Below are 19,625 nucleotides of genomic sequence, written 5' to 3' on the forward strand. Positions count from 1 at the left end.
CAAAATTTATGAATTGTAAAAATAATTATATATAAAACGTATCTATATTTTTAATTAAAAAAAATAATACAAACTAATAAAAAGTGTTAATAGAAGTTATTCGAAAATTTTATTGAGAAAAAATATTTTATATATACTAATATTTAATATTATTTTGTGCATCAGAGACATAAATTTTACTTTCGACAGTCTCCTAATATCACTTCAAACACTGAACTATTCGAGCTATTTGAAGGAATGGGCATTAATAGTACGTCATGCGCAAGTATTATTCATTACCATTCAAACTAATTATAAATGAACTTTTACCAACCTAAGTAGATAAGTGTTATTAGGGTTTTGTTAAATTTTATAGATACTTCTAATCTAGTCTTCCAGCGTATAAATACAAGAGGATTTGTGAAAAGTTAATTAAACGAATTGTAATAAGAGGAAACTTTACAAAAATTTGTACGCGTTCGAAAACCGGAGGAAACAAAAGCCAATATTTGTAAATATAACACATAATTGTATTGTTACTTTAATGCGTGAGATTCATATTTTGATATCATGCCATACATATGCCAAGGATTAAATGGAATAAGACTTCTTACTATTTTATAAAAGGTCCTTATGCGTCTTAAGCTGAAACTTATTTTACGTAATAAGAGTATTATAGCAAAACCAATATCATTTTTATTTTAATAACGCCGCACATATTTAATTTACGCAAGATTATGTAAAAGATATACTATCGACAATCAAATAATACAATGCTATAACTCGAAGATTTGATAGTCCGCTATACCTTTTAAGTGAAAAATATAGATAAATTGATAAAGAAATATTTTTTATTTCTCTCTGCATCCTATTTGATCCCTAATATATATTGATAATATACATATAATTTATGGCAGATAAATTCATTATCTGTTTCGCCTTCTTTTTATCTCAAATTCAAAAAAAAATAATACATGATATGCAAGGCCTACGAATCGTCAATTACGTCACTGGAGGTAGCCAAGCATGCTGTTGTCACAATTGATTTTCCTTTTCTAGAAGGAACAGTTAAATGAGTATCCAGAGTATCAGATACGCGAGAATGCTTCATCAAAAGTGTCGGCAGGGTTTGTATCCGTCCAGTAACGTAAAGAGATTTGCAGTACCGGAGGAAAGAGTACCGTGGACAGTCGATTATCCCGAGTACAAACCGGTCGCATATACCGCTAATGTTCTCAAAGGTAAACCTTGGGCCGATCCAGAAATCAACGAACCCACCTTCAAACCAAAATGGAACACGGTGGACGGTAATTAGCCTTTTTCTATTCGTCTAACTGATAAATTCAGAACAATTGTCACGAATTGAAAAATTGACGGAAGAAAAATAAATGGTGGAAGTCACGTTTCTTAGGTTAACATCAATTTACGTAGACTAGAGCAATATTGCGCATGCGAGGCAAGTTATTACCGCGTCTGTATTTGAAATGTATTTCTTGACAGACAAGGTGAATCGAAAGAGTTTTACGGGTGACTATATCGTGAACGCGGATGGTTACCCCTTAAATCCTGTGGGACGAACCGGTATCGTTGGCCGAGGACTTCTCGGCCGTTGGGGACCGAATCACGCTGCCGATCCTATCGTCACACGATGGAAACGCGATAACACGGGGACCGTGGAAATAAACAAGAACACGGGAAAACCTGTATTACAATTCGTCGCGATACAGAGACGTGATTCCGGAGAATGGGCCATACCTGGGGGTATGGTTGATCCAAATGAGACAGTTTCTGCCACTCTAATGAGAGAATTCATGGAGGAAGCGCTAAACTTTCTGGAAATGGATGACACCGAGAGGAAGGTCCTACAAAATTCTATAATGGAGTTCTTCACGAAAGGCGACGAGATTTACAAGGGATATGTAGACGACCCACGAAATACGGATAACGCTTGGATGGAGACGGTGGCTATAAATTTTCACGACGAGGAAAACAATGTCGTTGGGAAGCTCGCGTTGAAGGCTGGAGATGACGCGCGTAATGTAAGGTGGATGGACGTAAATAAGGAAATAAATTTATACGCCAATCATAGCGAGTTTGTGAGAAAAACTGTGTTGCAACGTAATGCGCATTGGTGAAGCGCAGTCTACAATTGCAACTGCAGTAATCTCGTCTGGGAGGAGGATAATGTTAAAAAAATTGTACAATTATAAAAACATTATTTTTGTATTATGTATACTATATGTACTATACCCGTACATACACTTTCTGCACTGTGCATAGCACAAGCGCACATCGCTAAATATTACTGTTGTTTGTGCCAAACAAAATCTTAAATCTAGTATACGTCTTCAGACATAAAATGAGATTTTTCAATGTAAGACGAAACATGCATCCAACAAAAATGTCGATCATAATCTATCACATGTCACACTATTACTGTTCTTACACGGATTAGGAAGTTTTTGTGAGGTATAATACCCAATCTTCGAATTTCAGTCGTCTTGTGTCATGTATATTTTCATAATTCTTTTGATCGCACATCACAGTCAAGTTCAAACTCAAACACGAGAATTAAGTACTATTATATATGTATAAATATAAAGTCATTGAAAAATCACATCATCAATATGTATTGATATAATGTATCATAGAATAACATGTAAATTAAAAAAAAAATTTTTTTTAAGCACTAAGCATAAAACAATGCTTCTTTTCGAATGAAAAATATGAAGGTAATGATACGCAAAAAATGTGGGAATGGGATTTCGAATCTACAGCAAAATTCTGAATATATTGCGATATATTGTAAATTGAGCAAATATTGCATCGATATCGCATGCTTATAATATATTCCTGCAAAAATACTATGCGGATAAAAAAAGAAAAATAAAAACATAGTATTTGTATAAAATAATACTAGTAGGAATTATCCTATATCACTATACCTGATTCCACTTGGTCTTACACTAATTGTAAGATAACAAATGTACTTTTTAATATGGCACGCGACAATCGTTGGTACTTATCATAATGGGTGCTTGACTAGGTTCTTTTAAGCCAAGAAACTCTAAAAATACTTTGCTGGACTTTGTGATTGGACTGAACGTGTCATCAACATTTGTATATAACGTGAAATCGCTTAATTTAACGTGCGTATCATTTCCGTCACTCTTATCTAAACCTGAATTTTTAAGATTTATGTTCGGTACAGGAGAGGTATTTTTCTTTGATTGAATTTCAGCTTTTTCTAAATCGAGGGCATGTTGCGCTTGTACCTGGCCCAATCTTGCTGCTCTGGTGAAATAAGTGCGTGCGGTATCAATATTGATTGGTAAACCGCCCCTTCCTTGGGCATGGAAAACTCCCAAATTATATAACGCATCGGCATGATCGTGAGCCGCGGCATCATTGTAATATTTTGCAGCCTGAAGGAAAATTATACTTTTATATAATTTTTTTTGCAGGTATATCTCTCTTCACATTTTTAAATCGTCCATATTTTCTAATTTTATATAAGTCGAATATCTTTCTTATCTTCGTGCAAGGATCGAAAAGAGATTTTCGTGATTAAATGACGTATATTTTAAAGCTGTTTCTCGCATCTCTAAATATTATCTAGATATTAGAATGTACCTTTGCTTGATCTGCCAAAGTTCCAATGCCTAATTCGTAACATAGACCTAAATTAAACATGCTTCCGGGAGATGATAATTTAGCGCCCGCGGAAAAATGCGCTAAAGCGTCTTTATAACGTTTTTCCTCTAAGGCTTTAATACCATAACGAAGTTCGTATTCGCCTACCACTATTTTATGGGTATTTGTAAATTCATCGGCTGCCTCTTTGAATGCCTATGGATATAGAAAATCTATAAAAATATGAAACTCTACATTGGCCTCTCTACACACACAGGGAATAAAATAATTTTCCTAAAAGAAAAAAAATTAAAGAAAAAATACTGCAAGAAATAGACAAGTCTTCATTTATTCTATAATTTTTGTAATGCGTTTCACTAAATATATTACAAAATTTAACTCCAAAAATATATCTTGTTTACAAAAGACAAGAAAATAACAAGTCACTGAATTATGATACATGTGAATATAAATTATTATCTGCATGGATTACAAAGATAATATTGCGATAATTACAATCATATCAAAACAAATAAATAAAAGAAATTTTTGCTGAAGAGAAAATATCTTCGAATTTGTCAGAAAATAAATAAGCGAAAAAAATGTATTCTGGATACTTGTAACTACAAAATCAATATAAAGAGACGTGATTAAGAACATTTTTGCATAAAATACTGAGTTTTTTTACATATGCTAGCACACATTATGTATACAAATTCTTTTTGAAATATTTATTTAAGAGAAATATAGACTGTTGTAAGCTTCCATCTCAATATAATTTGTGCCTATAACATTACAGAGTATATGGTCTGCAAAATAACATCCTCACCTCTTCAATGGTGATAGGACCAAATGGTTTCTCTGCAGTCCATTGTGAGTCTGATTCCTGCAGATTGGATGTTTTTGCTAGTTTATTGCTAGTGCCAGTACAGTTAGTAACCGGCAGGATTTTTCTTGGATGTAAATTTAATAACTGCATAAGTATGAATGAAACTCGAGAGTAACCACGTAACTTGCTTTTCGAGGTCTCATTGCTATCTCTGTCGAAGACTCTTTTGCGGAGACAAAGCGTCTGGCATACGACCCATCCAGCTGCCAGTACGCTGGACTAATAAAATAAAAATATAAGCCACATATTAGCGATAAAGACTTTTTAGTGTTGCCAAGATGTGTGTTGCATAACAGGTTTTGTTTTGAAAAACGTATTTACCCAGCCGACAGCCTCGGGCCAACTGTGCTTGGTATTCCAATCGTGTTGCTTGTTGTTAGCACCGGAGCTTTTAGCTGATCCGCAAAAGCCTTTGTCACAAGTGATGAATACTGGTGGAAGAAATTTCTGTTGGCATGTCAAGCTCGTCTTGACTTCATTTTTCGCGTTATCCTGCGACGATTGTGAGTAAACATTGGTGCGACAAACACGTCGCTCCAACGTTTCTCGGATTCCACGAACTACGACCTTCCACATTTTTCCTTCGTTTCTTCCTTTTATGTATTGGAAAGATGATATACTTTGTGGAAAGCGAGGCAAAGAAACTCCTTCACCATGGAGTTAAATCTACGCTACATTACGAGTACACTGAAGTCGTGCACAAATAGTGCACCACGTGCACAAAGCACAAACATGCGAGAAAACGGATTGACATCCATATTAAAAAGTCCCTACTCGAGAGCCAATTAGAATACTCGACAACTTTACGGTCCTACCAATAAACGTCAAGATCACGGAAAAGTAGGAGTAGTTTGTCAAGTTGGCACACGCACAACAAATTCATATCAGCATATTCAGGTGGAACATTCCTAACCTATATCATGAGTCTCGCGTGATTGAAAACCAAGCTGTACAGGTTCTTAATAATAACTATACGCAATTAATACGTGCGTATTTATCTATATAAAAAATTAAAATATCTTGAATTAAAATGGGGAAAAAATCAAAGATTGGAAAGCAGAGGAAAGATAAATACTATCAACTAGCCAAAGAAACAGGTAACATTAATTATTTATATACATATTAGTTAAATTACTAAATTAAAATTTATATCAGCTTCAAATATGGTAGTATTTTAATCAAACGTTTAGCAATTAATCATATCATCTAAATAATTACTTAAATTGAACGTTTTTGTTCAGGTTATAGGTCACGTGCGGCTTTCAAGTTAATTCAGTTAAATCGGAAATTTGAGTTTCTTCAAAAGTCCAGAGTATGCATCGATTTATGTGCTGCACCTGGCGGCTGGATGCAAGTTGCCAGGCAAAATATGCCAATATCATCGATAGTTATCGGTGTAGATTTATTTCCGATAAAGCCTATCCCGGGATGTCTCAGTCTTGTAGAGGATATTACAACGGATAAATGTAGAGTTGCTATCTCACGTGAATTGAAAACATGGAAGGCTGACGTTGTTTTAAACGATGGTGCTCCCAATGTGGGAAAAAGTTGGCTTCATGATGCATATCAACAAGCTGTTTTGACATTATCAGCCCTTAAATTAGCTACTCAATTTTTAAAAGCTGGTGGTTGGTTTGTAACAAAAGTATTTCGATCTAAAGATTATAACCCATTGGTCTGGGTGCTAAAACAATTGTTTAAGAAGGTAAGATTAATATCATTTAAGGCATATTTACTAATTATCTATTATTTTATTGCTATAATTTAATTACATAATTTAATTACAGGTACATGCTACTAAACCTCAAGCCTCGCGTAGTGAATCTGCAGAAATTTTTGTAGTTTGTCAATATTATATTGCTCCTGATAAGTTGGATCCTAAGTTCTTTGACCCAAAGCATGTCTTTTCTGACTTACAATTAGAAACTGGGAACAAATTAAATGTTTTTCATCCAGAAAAACAAAAGAAAGCTAAAGCAGAAGGATATCCTGAGAATGATTACACGTTATATCATAAATTATCTGCAAAAGAGTTTATTGCCTGTGAAGATGCACTAGAAGCATTGCAGAATGCTTCAGAAATAGTGATAGACGACGAAGTTATCGACAAGCACGAGAAAACAACTAAAGAAATTAGGGAATGTTGCAAGGATATTAAAGTACTTGGGCGAAAAGATTTGAAGCTTCTACTTGGTTGGTGGAAGGCGTTAAAAGAGTCGCAAACTGAAACGAAAGAAGTGGAGAATACAGTTAAGGATGAAGCACCTGCAACCATTAGCCTCGAGGAACAGGAGGATTTGGAAGACGAGGAAATTCAAAAACAGATCGCCGAGCTTCGGGAAGCAGAAGCTAAAGAGTTAAAACGCAAAAAGAAGAAAGCTAATAAAGAAAGGCAGAAGCTGAACGAACGACTCAATTTGAAAATGATTCACAAGAGCGACGAGGGACCTAAATTAGAAGGAGACGATTTGTTTAAATTAGATCAGATTCAGACCTATCAGCAATTAGAGCAAGTTACAAATCAAACGCCTGACGTCTTAGCGGAGAGCGATGTGGAGTCGGACGAGGAAGTGAAACCGAATACGATTCAATATGAAAAAGATACAGGTCACTTGGATAGTAAGGGTTTATACTATAAATCGGAGGATAGCGAGGAAAGTGATACTGATGCATCGGATGACGATACAAATAGCGAAGAATCTGGACTAGGTATTATGCATAAAATATTAATACTGATCTCAATATAATTAATCAAATAATTCTCTTCCAGCTGAAAGATTTATATCTTGTTTCTGACTTACTGTTTGAATTTGTAACAGAATCTATAAAGTTTATTATTTTAATACAGGTTTGGACGATTCGGACGACGAAAGTACAAGTAAACCACAAAAGAAACGACAATTTAAAGATCCTGAAAGCACGCCGTTGTTAACTGATCTAGATTTCCGGGATAAAGAAACTAAAAGAGCTCATAAAGCAGCACTCTGGTTTGAGAAAGATGTATTTAAAAACTTAGAGAATGAAGACGACGCAGATTATGAAGTGGATAAAATGATCGAGCAGTACAAGAAGAAAGGTGGATGTGTCCTCGGAGAAGAGAAGAACATGCAAGAGAAAATAGATGAGGAAAAGAAACGGAAACGCAAAATTAGTGAAAGTGATGACACAGATTCGGATTATGATGTGGAAGAAATGATGGCGCCTAATAAAAAAATGAAAAAGATCGGTGGAAAAGATGGTTTTGAAATAGTGCCACGAGAAACAGGTAAAGAAGTTTTATAATGCATTTTACCGATTGAGACTATTAATAATTGTAGCTACTTATATCTCAATATACATGTTTGTTTATAATTTAATCAGATAAAAAGCCGAAGAAAAAGAAATTGACTCCCGAAGATTTAGCGCTCGGATCGTTACTAATTCAAAGTAGAAAATCTCGAAGAGACTTGCTTGACTCGGCTTGGAATAGGTATGCGTTCAACGACGAGAAATTACCCGATTGGTTTGTGAAGGACGAGGAAAAACATATGAAGAAGGACGTGCCTGTACCTAAAGAACTTGCCGATGAATATAAAAAGAGGGTGGAGGACTTGAACGTGAGACCTATTAAGAAAGTAATGGAAGCTAAAGCAAGGAAAAAGAAACGCGCAATGCGCAAACTTGATAAGGCCAAGAAGAAAGTAGAAGCATTGATGGATAATACGGACATCAGTAGTAAAGAGAAGGCCAGGCAAGTTAAAGCGTAAGTATGAAATGTCTTAGAACGTTTTATCCTGAATATTCTGATGAATGTACCATCATAATTCACTCTTCAATTTGACTTAGGTTGTACACGAAAGCACGTCAGGAGCCAAAAAAGGAAGTTAAGTATATCGTAGCGAAGAAACATACCGCGCAAAAACGGTCCGTTCGGCCACCCGGGGTGAAAGGTCGATATAAAATAGTCGACCCGAGGATGAAGAAAGATTTACGCGCGGCTAAAGCGAAGGAAAAAACTAAAGGACGTGGAAAGAAAAGTCGAGGCGATAATCGGGGCAAAAAATCGAGGGCAAAGCCTAAAACTATGAAGAGGAAAAGTAAGTAACCTTTAGCCTCACATTACGAAACATTTTTTATTCGTAAAAACTATACCACGCATTTATTTGTATAATTCAGTTGTGAGACATGTAAATAAATATTGTTTCTATCATGCAATACACATTTGAGAATTCTGGATTCCTTCCTTTCTAAATGATTCCATCGATTTTATATATTTTTTTCTTTTCTAACTATTAGAAATGAATTGTTTTAATAGATATCGATGCGGAACGTGTACGTGTGATGCATAAGTTACTGGTAAAGAGATAAGTTACGGAGCGACTACACTTAGATATTGTTTACACATAGACGTCCAATTCTGTCCACTGCAGTCACAACCGACGCGGAATGTAACCGCGTTAATAAATAGTAGTGGAATACGATCTTATATTCGCGTTGTACGAGATTAGTCGAACTTGTCCTCGTTTTATTTCGAGCAATTCTGTTTTGTGCATAATGTCGATGTAGAATGTAGATACAGAAATAACTCGAAACTCTCTCCCTCCACGATAAAACAGCCGGAACGAGTAGTCGCGGAGTTGCAAATCGTCGTGTTTCTAGCGCATGGCGCGTAAAAAAAAAAAATCACGAAGGAGAGAGCGAGCCACTTATAGATCGCAAACAACCTATTATTTATTACGCTCATTAACATCTCTCGTTACTTGTCCGTGAAACGACGAAGCTCCCGAAAAGTTTTACGTAATCTTATGAAATATTCCCAGCATCCGCTGTAATATAGATCTAGCGTCCCCTATATCCCTCTTTAAAATACCCCCCCATCCGACGACGGAGGTGAACCCCTCCACCACGGGTATACTTCTCGGCTGTGTTCCGCGTGTATCGGATATCTCGATGTAACCGCGGGCCGGCCTGCGTATCGTCGGGACGCCGCGGTCGATGTCAAGGACAAGGTCGACGGTATATCTATAAAGATCGCCTCGCGTCGGCGTCGATGCACCGTCATTCGCGAAAGTATAGTCGCGAACCGATTGCCGCGCGCGGGGAGGGTGTTCACCACCACGGACGCGCCAAGATTCGTCATCGACTTCACGTTTTTCGCGTGAAATATGGATATGGATGGATCGCGTGGCGTGGCGTTTGCTTTATACCGCGGCAACAATAATCGAAATCGTTCTCCGCGCTCTGTGTTGACGCGCAGAAAATGTTAATGAGATGATGCTCCAGCGAATTCAGACCTCTGTTGTCCCGCGAGATTGTTTACGCTATTCAAATATACGATCGGGTATTCGCGGTGCCCGTTCCTAGGAGGTGGCGGACGTCGGTGATGCCACTCGGTTACAACTGCGTAGCTGCAAGCAATCGGCACGGTCGATGTCAAGGCCGGGGGGGAGAGATGTATAGAGTAGAGAACCGTTTGTTGCAGGACCGAAATTGACGCGCCGCTATATTCCGATATTGGGACGAAGAATTCGACCCAAATAGCACGTACACGCTATATATCTACCGCCTACGTCTAAGCGGGATGTTTCGCTTTTATTTCGGAGGGGGATTTGTTTGACGTAGGTATCTGATTCACCCATAGAGGCGTAGATACGCGACACTCCACTGCATAGCGAGTTGCGTCGAGTTACGCGGACAGAGGAGAGTGGGGAGGGGGGGGAGGGAAACGCCGGTTTTGATTGCAACGCAGTTTATAATCCGTTATATGCATTTAGTTCAAACGTCGTTTTATTACACGTTTGAATACCTGAATATTAAGTGAATAAATCAAGGAAAGATTGCATCGACTCGAGCCTTAAAAAGCGTAAAAATATCCGGAGCGAGCTAAACACCCACTTGTTACCGCCTGTTTATCGCGAGCCAACTTGGCGGCGCCGACGGCGGCGGCGGCATTTGCATCAAAGATCGCGATCGCGCGTCGGCGATCGGCGCCGCTAATAAATTCAATAAAGCCGGAGCGCGCGGGGTGAACGATTCCCGTCGGCTCTCGATCGCGATTAATAACTCCCAAGCCAATCGGCGTCTTAATACCGCTCCGCGCGTTATCCTGCGCGAGCGTGTCGTGTGTGCTTCTCGGAACGCGATATACGCGAAAAGGCGTCAGCGTATTTGTGTATCTACGAAGCGCGGTAGGCGCGCTTACGTCAAGGGCGACCTCGACTTTCCATCGCCTCTAATCCGCGCGAGAATCGCTCCCGGACGACTTATTTCGTTCCGACCTCACGCGGCACATGGCACGGCACACGCGACTCCGGACTCCGGACTCCGGGCCCGGGCTCCGTGGAACGCAGGGCGGGCCTGAAAGCCGCCGGCCGGTGTCCCTCAAAAATTGTCGGACGCTCCGCCTATTCTTAGCGGCAGTTTTGCTTGATGGATCTATTCGTAGAACGGACCGCCGCCCTCTCTCTCTCTCTCTCTCTCCCCGACCGTTTCGGATTGCATCTCGGTTCAAAGGAAACCTACTGCGTTTCGCCATGATGGCGTAAAAGGACTGCTAATGCTAATCCCTATGACGCAATGGCGTCGGGTCGTCCCGACGGATCGCCGAACGAGACAAGCGGATAATTAGGCTCGCGCGAATGACATATATATGTACGTGATATATATTCGGCTCACCGCCCGCGCGCCGTCGTGGTTGCCGTCCCTTCCGGGTACGCCGCTTCTCTCCCTTGAAACACGCCACGGTCCTCCCTCGATGCTCCGAGACGCTCCGTTACGATGCCGTCGGGAACGCCGGGATATTTCCATCGCGCGCGATACACTTCACTCGCGCCCGTCGGGAATACGCGGCCGATCGCGAATTTATGCAGGTTAATTACCCGTTAATTCACTCGCGCGACCGCTTCCGATCGCTCGCGGCGCACCCGGATCGGATGGAACGACGGGAAATGCGGGGAGATCACGCATCACTCACGTCGCACTCGCGCGATTACTCGCGACGTTGGCTAGTACTGTCGACTCCGAAAAATTTGAAATCTAGCGACTCGCGACAAAAAATTCACGGGATGGGGGAGGGGGGGCAACCGCTCGCGGTTGGCATCCCTCGCGACACGGGCCAATGAAACGGCGATGCCTGCATATATCCGCGTGAAGTTGTCGCCGCGTACTTCGAACTTTTCGGACGGGACTCGATGGAGAAATGCCGCGCGTCGCGGCGTCGCGTCATGGCGTCAGGGCGAACGAGATCGGAATCGTAAGATACTGTGAGGTTAGTAAGGCAAGGTACGATGTTCCCGTAGATGCGCACTTGTTCATAGCGATGGTCAATCGGACACTGTCAAATTCGTAGTTAAATTATATACTCAATTTGAGTCTTTTTACAACCGTTCCTGTAGGTCCACCACTGCTTCTACTCAATTAATCGTCGTTAATTTAACTGAACAATGTTAATCTAAACTTACTAAACCAATAAAGTTAAAATAATACATTTCGACACACACGGTAGTTAAAATTTATTACTTATTTACACAAAATAGTATTATTGAGCAAGTGCACATCTACGGGAACATATCCTACCTTGCCTTATTATCTCACGATTTCGATCTCGTTACGCCCGACGGGACGCGTGATACTTCTCCGACGAGTTGAGTCTCGTCCGAAAAGTTCGTAGTACGCAGCGAGATAATTTCACGCGAATATGCGGACATTGCGGAAGCAGTAAATCGCCGAGTTTTATTCGCCCGTGTCGCGAGCGTCGCGAGGGATGCCAACTGCCAACCGCGAGCGGTTACCTCCCCCCCCTCCCGCCACGGTAAATTTTTTTGTCGCGAAGTTGCTGCAGGTCAGTACAGGTTTCAAATTTTTCGGAGCTCGCGGTCCCGCGTAGTATCTAACGAATTGTAACGAATGTCGCGAGTCGCGATCAGTGACCAAGTGATCGCGCGAGGGCGATGTGCGCGATTTCCGCGTATCTCGCGTCGTTCTGTCCGATCCGAGTGCGTCGCGAGCGATCGGAAGTGCCGCGTGAGTGAATTGACGGGCAATTAACAAGTAATTAACTCGCAAATCCGTGATCGGCCCCGCGTCTTCCCAACGGTCGTGAGTGAGTGTATCGTGCGATGGAGATATCCCGACATTTCCGACGGCATCGTAAAGGAGCGTCTCGGAGCATCGAGAGCGGAGCGTCGTGGCGTGTTTCAAGGAAGAAATGCGGCGTTAGCGGCGTACCCGGAAGGGACGACGGCGATTGGGCGCCATTGGGCGGTGAGTGAATATCACGTTATGTATCGTTCACGCGAGACTAATTACCCGCTCGTCTGACTCGTCTCGTTCGGCGATCCGTCGGGGTGACCCGACGCCATTGCGCCACGAGCATTAGCATCGCCTTAATATTTAATAATGGAGATTCATCCGAAATTTTGAGAAGCAATCTAGCCGCTAACAATGCTAACATTATTGGCCGCAGATTAGGCTCGTTGAGATTTGATTGGTTGCCCTGGCCGTGTCGATGTAATACCGCCATTACGCACAATATCGCGTCTAGTCTTACGTCACGATCGAAACGAACGGCGGAGTATCGCGCAAATGTCGTGTATGTTTCGTGTGATTTACGCTCGTTTGCGCGTATCACGAGTGTGACGAATGTCGAGATGAGTGTCGTATAAAGAGGTGGTCGTTCGGGTCGGTCCTGGCGTCGCGTTTAATTGGACTGTATCCTTGAATAAACGAACGCCCGAAATAATGGTGCAGCCGGCAGAGCCGGTAATGAGGTTATATCAGGTGCGTCGGTCGGTGAGTGTAGTCATTTGTTATATTCGCGCGATTAATTGTTCATTCATTTACTCCCGCATTGCCCTCCGCTCTTTGTGCGCTACTACGAATTAAATTAAAGAATGGCCAGTTTATGGTAAGCATAGCGCTAACAATAAAATCGAAGCGCGAGGAAAAGCGAATTAATTCTTAACTTCTCAATTGATAAATGACTGTCTCAGGGGGGGCACTGGGTTTGGTGACATGGCCACAGAATTAATTCTTGACTGTGGACATTATATACACTAGCCGCTAGCGAATGTCGAGCTCTACTTTTAGATGTGAAAACAGAGAAATAAAAATAATTGCTTTTCACTCTGAATACATATGCTTGTTGCTGTACTTTCTTGTATTGATCTTCAGCATTAATGCGTAGAATCGAGCTTTATTTTCTTGAAAGAAAAACATACTTGGTCAATATGGCAAATAAGTCATAGAGCTTCACATCCAAAGTTGAGAGTTAATTTTGATACATGGTATAACTTGATTTGAAATTCCTTTACGACGGTACTTGCGAGCAAATTCAACTTAATCGACGATTAATTTGTCACGTAATACTTGTAGTGTTTTATTAACAGAATTATTAGAGTATTTTGTTGTTTAACGTTTGAGAAGAAAAATTATGTTAGAGACGACGAGTTATATTGTCGAAATTTTGGGGCGAACAATTCTACTAATTGAATTAAATGAAATTAATGAAACCGCATTAAATTAATTTGAGTTTCATACACCCCTGAAAATAACCGCAATATTAATATATTTTTTTTTTTAAGAAAAATTGTTTTCTTTATATTTTAAAATATATAAAATGGCTTTTTGATAATTTTAAATGCGTAAAAAACGAGGTTGAAGCAGTCGGGAGTAAAATTTATATTTTTTTAAATTTTGTGTATGTATCCCTTTAACATGGATGTGCCACAGTTCCGTCAAGTAAGCTCCGTGCGATCGTAGTCGTCCGTACGATTTTTCAGGCATTGATTATACAAGCAAATTATCGTAATATACGCTAATAATTAACGATTGTTTTGTGCATTAATTATGATTATAACTAGAACTTGCTCTGTCGATTAGACAATACAGCAAAAACGCTATTTAATGTATAATGGTTACATATATTATACTATTAACTATAGAATTATTTCAGCATATTCATATTACGATACTAAATTTACCCGAAGTAAATATTATATGAAAATAAATACATGATGTCGGAAGCAACGATAAAAAATTGGATAATCGTTGTATAATGTGTAGAATTAGTTGAATTTTTCAGGAAGTTTCAAACTTATACTAATGGATTTTAGTACTTTGAGACCTTTATTAATGATCTTTGCAATATCGAAACTTCAGCGTATGTCTACAACCCCTAATGGAAAATCCTCCAATGAGCACTCTTTATTTCGCCAAAAATACAACCTACGAGCGTATATACTTGATGTGTTTCCTTTTATAGTCTCTAAGTTTTTTATATAGACGATAAAAGTCCTTGTATGGGAAGGGAGGGGGGAAAATGGAAAAGAGGAAATGAATAGTCCATAATAAGAGCGAGGAAAAGAGATCGAGAGCGCAGAAAAGAAAGAAAATCGAGGAGAGGGAGAGAAAGAGAGAGAGAGAAGAGAGAAAAAGAGAGAGAATGGGCGAGGGAGCTGACGAGGGTGCGGTAATTGAGGATCGTTAACGCGTCCTCGAGAGAGAGATCGAGCGGAGTGGCTGGATTTCGCTAGGTCCCCCTGTTTCTACCCTCCCTCTTCTATCGCGCTTCCCCCCCCGGCCGCCCCCGCGGCCGCGACACCGCCGACCTTCATTCGTTCAGGAGTGGATGGACCTTGTTCGTCACCGGGCCGTGGTATAAGGTCAAGGTTGTCGCTCCCGGCGCGCGTGAGCGCGACCTCCGGGTGCATCGAGCGAACTGCGCGCGCACTCGACGTCTGCGTCGCGACGCTCAGCCCTGCCGTCGCTCGTCCGTCGCCACGAGCCACTGCCAAGGTCCCCGTTGGTCACGGGCAAACTCGTTACGCGGTCGCTCGTCGAGAGCAGAGCGCGAGGTCGGCCCGTAGATTGGTAAGGATCCTGGCGTGGGATACGTTATTTAACCCTTCGTATACGGTAGGACGATGTTTTATCGCGTGGGACACGAACGCGGTGGGAGAGTAGAGGCGGGAAGTTGCCGGAGTCGGTAAACGAATCTCGTAAATAATGTCGCATTTGTACAGAATGTAACGCCGATGAATATACGTATTATCTATCACTCCGATCACCTTCACATTTCACGTATCTACGAAATAAAGAATACATGTCCGTACTCTGCAACATCGATCTCTTTTCCGTTGCTTGTCACGAGTATACTTATTGTGAAATAAACGAACATGTGTATGCTTTAAGTAGGGGAGAGTAGAGATATAGGGGAGGCGTGGAAGGTCGGAAGCTGAGGGTGAGTTGTTCAAGGGAGCGAGCAAGTTCAAGGCTGCTCAGTCCGGGCCATGTCCGGGCCACGTCCGGGCGTGCCAACGCAAATACGATTTCGTTTCGAGGGCATTCGAGTATCGAAACAACGGATTTCAGTCTTGAACTAGTGATTCCGCTGGAACCGAGCTTCGTGTTCGCTGGCTGTTATTACACCATAATACTAAATAACGAATTGTTGCATTTATTATCAACGAACACGTCGTGAGAAATTTGACGAGGGATCCATCAATTAATATTTTTCGCACACTCGTTATACTTCGATGCCTATTGCGTAGTACATCCAGATTACTTACGATATTACGAAGGCGATATCAAGTTTTCGACGCAATCGGCCGGGCGTCAATCATTGCGTATCGGTGACCAACCGCGTCATTATTCTGCGTAGTCAGTGAATTATTATTGTGCTGTAATGATGTCATGAGAACATTTTCTTACGAAATGCCTATTGAGCACCAACTTGCAAACAAATTAATACATATGGCAATCTACTTAAAATTGAAATATTGTCGCCTGATCGATAAATTTCTTATATTTTATTTTATTTTATAAGTTTTTTTTGTCAGATAAAGTAAATATTTTTCTGATTAGATTTACTTTTCCAGGAAATAATATTTTCGCTCAACAATTTTCTTGAACATTAAACTTTCTCGACTTGATTTTTATTTCATCTTCAACAAACACAATCTTATAAATTTTATCGTCAAAAGACGCGCCCCTTTAAAAGCGTAATTCCTTCTAATAAGCTCCGTTACGGATATAGTCCGCCTCTTCTAGGCGTTGACGTTTTTCCTTGGACCTGGAAAATCCATTCGCCCTCTTTTCCTATTTTCCGCGTGGGACGTGCATTCGAGCGCGGTAACCTTGAACTTCATCACTTCTTTCGCTTCTCTCTCTCCGCTCCGGCGCTTCTCTTTCGCTCTCTCTCTCTCTCTCTCGCCTGCGCGAACCACTGACGTCACGGCTATCGACCTGAAATCTCGAGGCTACATCTATACCTATCCCACGTGGGCGCATCAACGCACGTATATGTCATTCGTATTACCGTTGCGATGTGCAATATACGGATGATACGTAGAGCTGATTTACCCTAGTTAAACTTATTGTGCACACTATTCATATAGAGCTTAAATTTAATCTTATATCTCGCTGCAAATAGCTAAAACTACCACGGTGCACTTAGCAAGAAGAATCTTAAGTACACTTGCAAACTTTAACTTTCTGTAATATAGAGTTTCAAGAAACTCGTATAGAACTAAAATAGCAGATGAAGCAGTGCTTTACGTGATACTTTCTTTATATACGTAATATCATAATCTACTTAAAGTTCAAATTAATCCTAGACTGCCTTTTCTTCGCGTATTTGAGATAAACGCAATAAATGTATTTTATTTGACAATGTCACATATGAGATGTCTTTTTTGTCAAGCCGTTTTAATCAAAAGATCGTGAAAGAATGCTGCAATTCATCAAAAGTCACTTCACGTTGCGAACATAAATATCCGTTTTTTACTTATAGCCAAACTCGTAAATTTCGCATTTATTTTAGACGTCTTAGTGGGTGGGGTGATACTTTACTTTTTTTATGAGCTAAAAGACGGAATGGCTTAAAAATTGAAGGTCACGCTGTACTGTTTCGTTCTTTGACTATTTGAGCCAAAGAATATTTCATTATGACATTAGGGTTGTGGTTTGGTATAACTTACAAAGAATTAGGATATATGGTTTCCCCAAAACGTTTTTTCGTGCATTGCATAACTTCTAAGGGTAGGTACGAGCCAACATCGTTAGGTTACGGTCGTCAGTATTTCCATTATAGCCGATTATGAGTTAAAAGATAGATTGCGGTCGTTACCGCTTTTCGACCTTCGTATTCAAACTATGGTGGTGCTAATTTCTTTAGATCTTCGAAATGATAAGTCAATTCACAGCTTTCTCACTCTTAGATATATCTTAAATAATCGAAGACAAAATATTTTTTTATCTATTCTTACGAAATCGAACTAATTAAAAAGTGCGGTTTTCGTGAGAATGCGCACCGTATATTACTTTCTAGACTGGCGTGCAAACGGAACATTTTCTTGGTGTTATATCGATCGACGCAATCTTTGCGAGATTTGTACGTATTTCGTGATTATAAGTACATTTTCTTTCTGAATATACGTATTCAAGGCCGATTTCTCATTGAGCCGCTATATTAATAGTAGTCGTCATCGTCTAAAATCACGCGGTTCACAGTACACTTACGGAAATGCCTACGATTCCGGAAGAATTGGCGACATCATGCATTCATGCTGTACAAGAATTTCTAAGAAGTTCGTGTAGAAATGCGAGCTGTTTTAAACATAGCGCTGTTTGATGTCATATATAGCCGCATACTTTTCATATTACATATATACACATAGAACATAATTAAAACACGCGGCGAGCTTTGTAGAATACGTGATATGTGTTGAAAAATGTGAGTTATTTATGTAAGTATATTTGCGGAAATGCTAATTTTCCAAATTATTTTATCGAATAATCTCGCAATATATCTTGAATATTGAGAGGATATCAACGATTTGCCTTGGTTCTACGTTAACTTTATAATTCCATTCTCAATTCCTCTTCATGAATATATTTCCATGATATATTTCCAAGGAGATTCGTGTTCTCTTGTGAGCTGAAACTATGAGATTACATCTTCCGCAATAATGTTTTAGAAGAAAGAATAACCTTACATGTGTGCTTTGCGGCAGAATGGTTTATAGATGATCACGAACAAAAGCCAAAGCGCATCTATGTCCGTACTTTGAAACTAAAACCGGAGCCAAGGATGTCGAAACTAGCATAAGGAGAGAGCGAACAAATACAATAACACGTTATTCTTTGTCCATTAAACATCCTGCCTGCGACGTCTGAAATTATTTATAGAACTATTCATATAATCTGCTATGATGCATCATATTTCTTTTAAAAATTGGTTCAATAATTTAACTATTGATACTATTCAATCGTCTAGTGTTTCACAGAAATATAATTTGGTGATAATTTTTACGATTCTTCAAAATCTATTGTTGTTTTGTCGAAAGTTGGACAGATGTTTACGAATACGAATTACGTAAAAACTCAAGGATAACATTTCGAAATAAAGTTTCCTCAACTTGGCCGCAGTTGCTGAATATACTTTGTGGTTACACACTTTAAGTCTATAGTTAACATTTCAGCATAATTCACGCATTGTATTTTTTTAGAAAGTGAATTAATTACCTGATAATTTTCAAATTCTTGAAAGTTTACCTGGAAAAAAATTAGAACTTCTTTACTTCAATAATAAATAATAATTATGCTGTTGGATCTCACAAGATCGGACAGCTGGCGTCTCCATGTAACCTATTCTTGAATTGTTGGCTTTACATTAGTTACAGGTGACGAATTTATCACAATTTGCATCAAATGTCTTCTACTTGTAAATTTCATCGTGTTCTAAATGTAAAAAGTGATGCTTTTCACTTTCGTTGAGGCAAGCGAGAAATATGTGTCATCGGGTTAGCAGGCCATTGGCCGTGTTCCACTTTCTCGTCTCCTTTCGCTTTTCGAGAGAGGGCGATGCCACATATAATATCCTGAATATCTCGTGATCGAAGGAAATCCGAAAAGAAAATTGTTTTCTTTTGAGAGATTCTCGCTAATATTGTTTTATCTTGTAATATACTCCACGATGTAAATACATTCAAATCTTTATAGTTTAGTGTGTTCTCTTAATTGGTTAATTAAAGTTTTTCTTTAGACTATAGGTTAGGTAATTAGAAAAAGTTGAATCGTTAATTTATTGATATTGCAAATTAGTCTGGACAATGAGCGTCTCACACTTTAGTTCCAAAATGTATGC

The 19,625-nt window shown here is 39.7% G+C and overlaps 4 protein-coding genes across 5 annotated transcripts in view; 2 read left to right on the forward strand and 2 right to left on the reverse strand.

The window, feature by feature from the left end:
• Positions 1-11,403, reverse strand: part of LOC112462981 — an 84,981-nt gene extending 73,578 nt beyond the window's left edge. Inside the window, exon 1 of one of the 2 annotated variants that reach the window (XM_025029089.1) lies at positions 11,156-11,403. In XM_025029089.1, coding sequence (XP_024884857.1) covers positions 11,156-11,287 — 132 coding nt within the window. In that variant the 5' untranslated portion in view covers positions 11,288-11,403. The remainder of the gene's footprint in view (positions 1-11,155) is intronic. The other variant, XM_025029090.1, reaches the window with a different exon arrangement.
• LOC112462994 (ADP-ribose pyrophosphatase, mitochondrial) lies at positions 13-2,205 on the forward strand. The gene is made up of 2 exons (XM_025029109.1): positions 13-1,286; positions 1,480-2,205. Exons 1-2 carry the CDS (start codon positions 1,052-1,054, stop codon positions 2,112-2,114), a joined length of 870 nt encoding a protein of 289 aa, XP_024884877.1. The 5' UTR covers positions 13-1,051; the 3' UTR covers positions 2,115-2,205.
• Positions 2,184-5,193, reverse strand: LOC112462990. The gene is made up of 4 exons (XM_025029104.1): positions 4,823-5,193; positions 4,442-4,720; positions 3,613-3,828; positions 2,184-3,404 (listed from the first exon to the last, which is right to left on the reverse strand). Exons 1-4 carry the CDS (start codon positions 5,075-5,077, stop codon positions 2,973-2,975), a joined length of 1,182 nt encoding a protein of 393 aa, XP_024884872.1. The 5' UTR covers positions 5,078-5,193; the 3' UTR covers positions 2,184-2,972.
• Positions 5,532-8,672, forward strand: LOC112462982 (pre-rRNA processing protein FTSJ3). Its single transcript, XM_025029094.1, has 6 exons — positions 5,532-5,598; positions 5,743-6,206; positions 6,289-7,210; positions 7,350-7,766; positions 7,862-8,243; positions 8,327-8,672. The coding sequence occupies exons 1-6, from the start codon at positions 5,532-5,534 to the stop codon at positions 8,583-8,585; spliced, it is 2,511 nt and encodes an 836-aa protein (XP_024884862.1). The 3' UTR covers positions 8,586-8,672.
• Positions 11,404-19,625: the final 8,222 nt, after the last annotated feature.

Source organism: Temnothorax curvispinosus, unplaced genomic scaffold (assembly GCF_003070985.1).
Source record: "Temnothorax curvispinosus isolate PA1 unplaced genomic scaffold, ASM307098v1 QBEX01012990.1, whole genome shotgun sequence".
Lineage (NCBI taxonomy): Eukaryota > Metazoa > Arthropoda > Insecta > Hymenoptera > Formicidae > Temnothorax > Temnothorax curvispinosus.

What these genes read in the sequence shown, in the direction of transcription:
- LOC112462990 (XM_025029104.1), bottom strand. Translation starts at nt 5,077, where the DNA reads ATGTGGAAGGTCGTAGTTCGTGGAATCCGAGAAACGTTGGAGCGACGT. An exon ending in GGCCCGAGGCTGTCGGCTGG is followed by an intron (nt 4,721 to 4,822) that starts GTAAATACGTTT and finishes TTATTTTATTAG; the next exon opens with TCCAGCGTACTGGCAGCTGG. An exon ending in GTCCTATCACCATTGAAGAG is followed by an intron (nt 3,829 to 4,441) that starts GTGAGGATGTTA and finishes CTATATCCATAG; the next exon opens with GCATTCAAAGAGGCAGCCGA.
- LOC112462994 (XM_025029109.1), top strand. Translation starts at nt 1,052, where the DNA reads ATGAGTATCCAGAGTATCAGATACGCGAGAATGCTTCATCAAAAGTGT. An exon ending in AAAATGGAACACGGTGGACG is followed by an intron (nt 1,287 to 1,479) that starts GTAATTAGCCTT and finishes ATTTCTTGACAG; the next exon opens with ACAAGGTGAATCGAAAGAGT.
- LOC112462982 (XM_025029094.1), top strand. Translation starts at nt 5,532, where the DNA reads ATGGGGAAAAAATCAAAGATTGGAAAGCAGAGGAAAGATAAATACTAT. An exon ending in TCAACTAGCCAAAGAAACAG is followed by an intron (nt 5,599 to 5,742) that starts GTAACATTAATT and finishes GTTTTTGTTCAG; the next exon opens with GTTATAGGTCACGTGCGGCT. An exon ending in TAGCGAAGAATCTGGACTAG is followed by an intron (nt 7,211 to 7,349) that starts GTATTATGCATA and finishes ATTTTAATACAG; the next exon opens with GTTTGGACGATTCGGACGAC.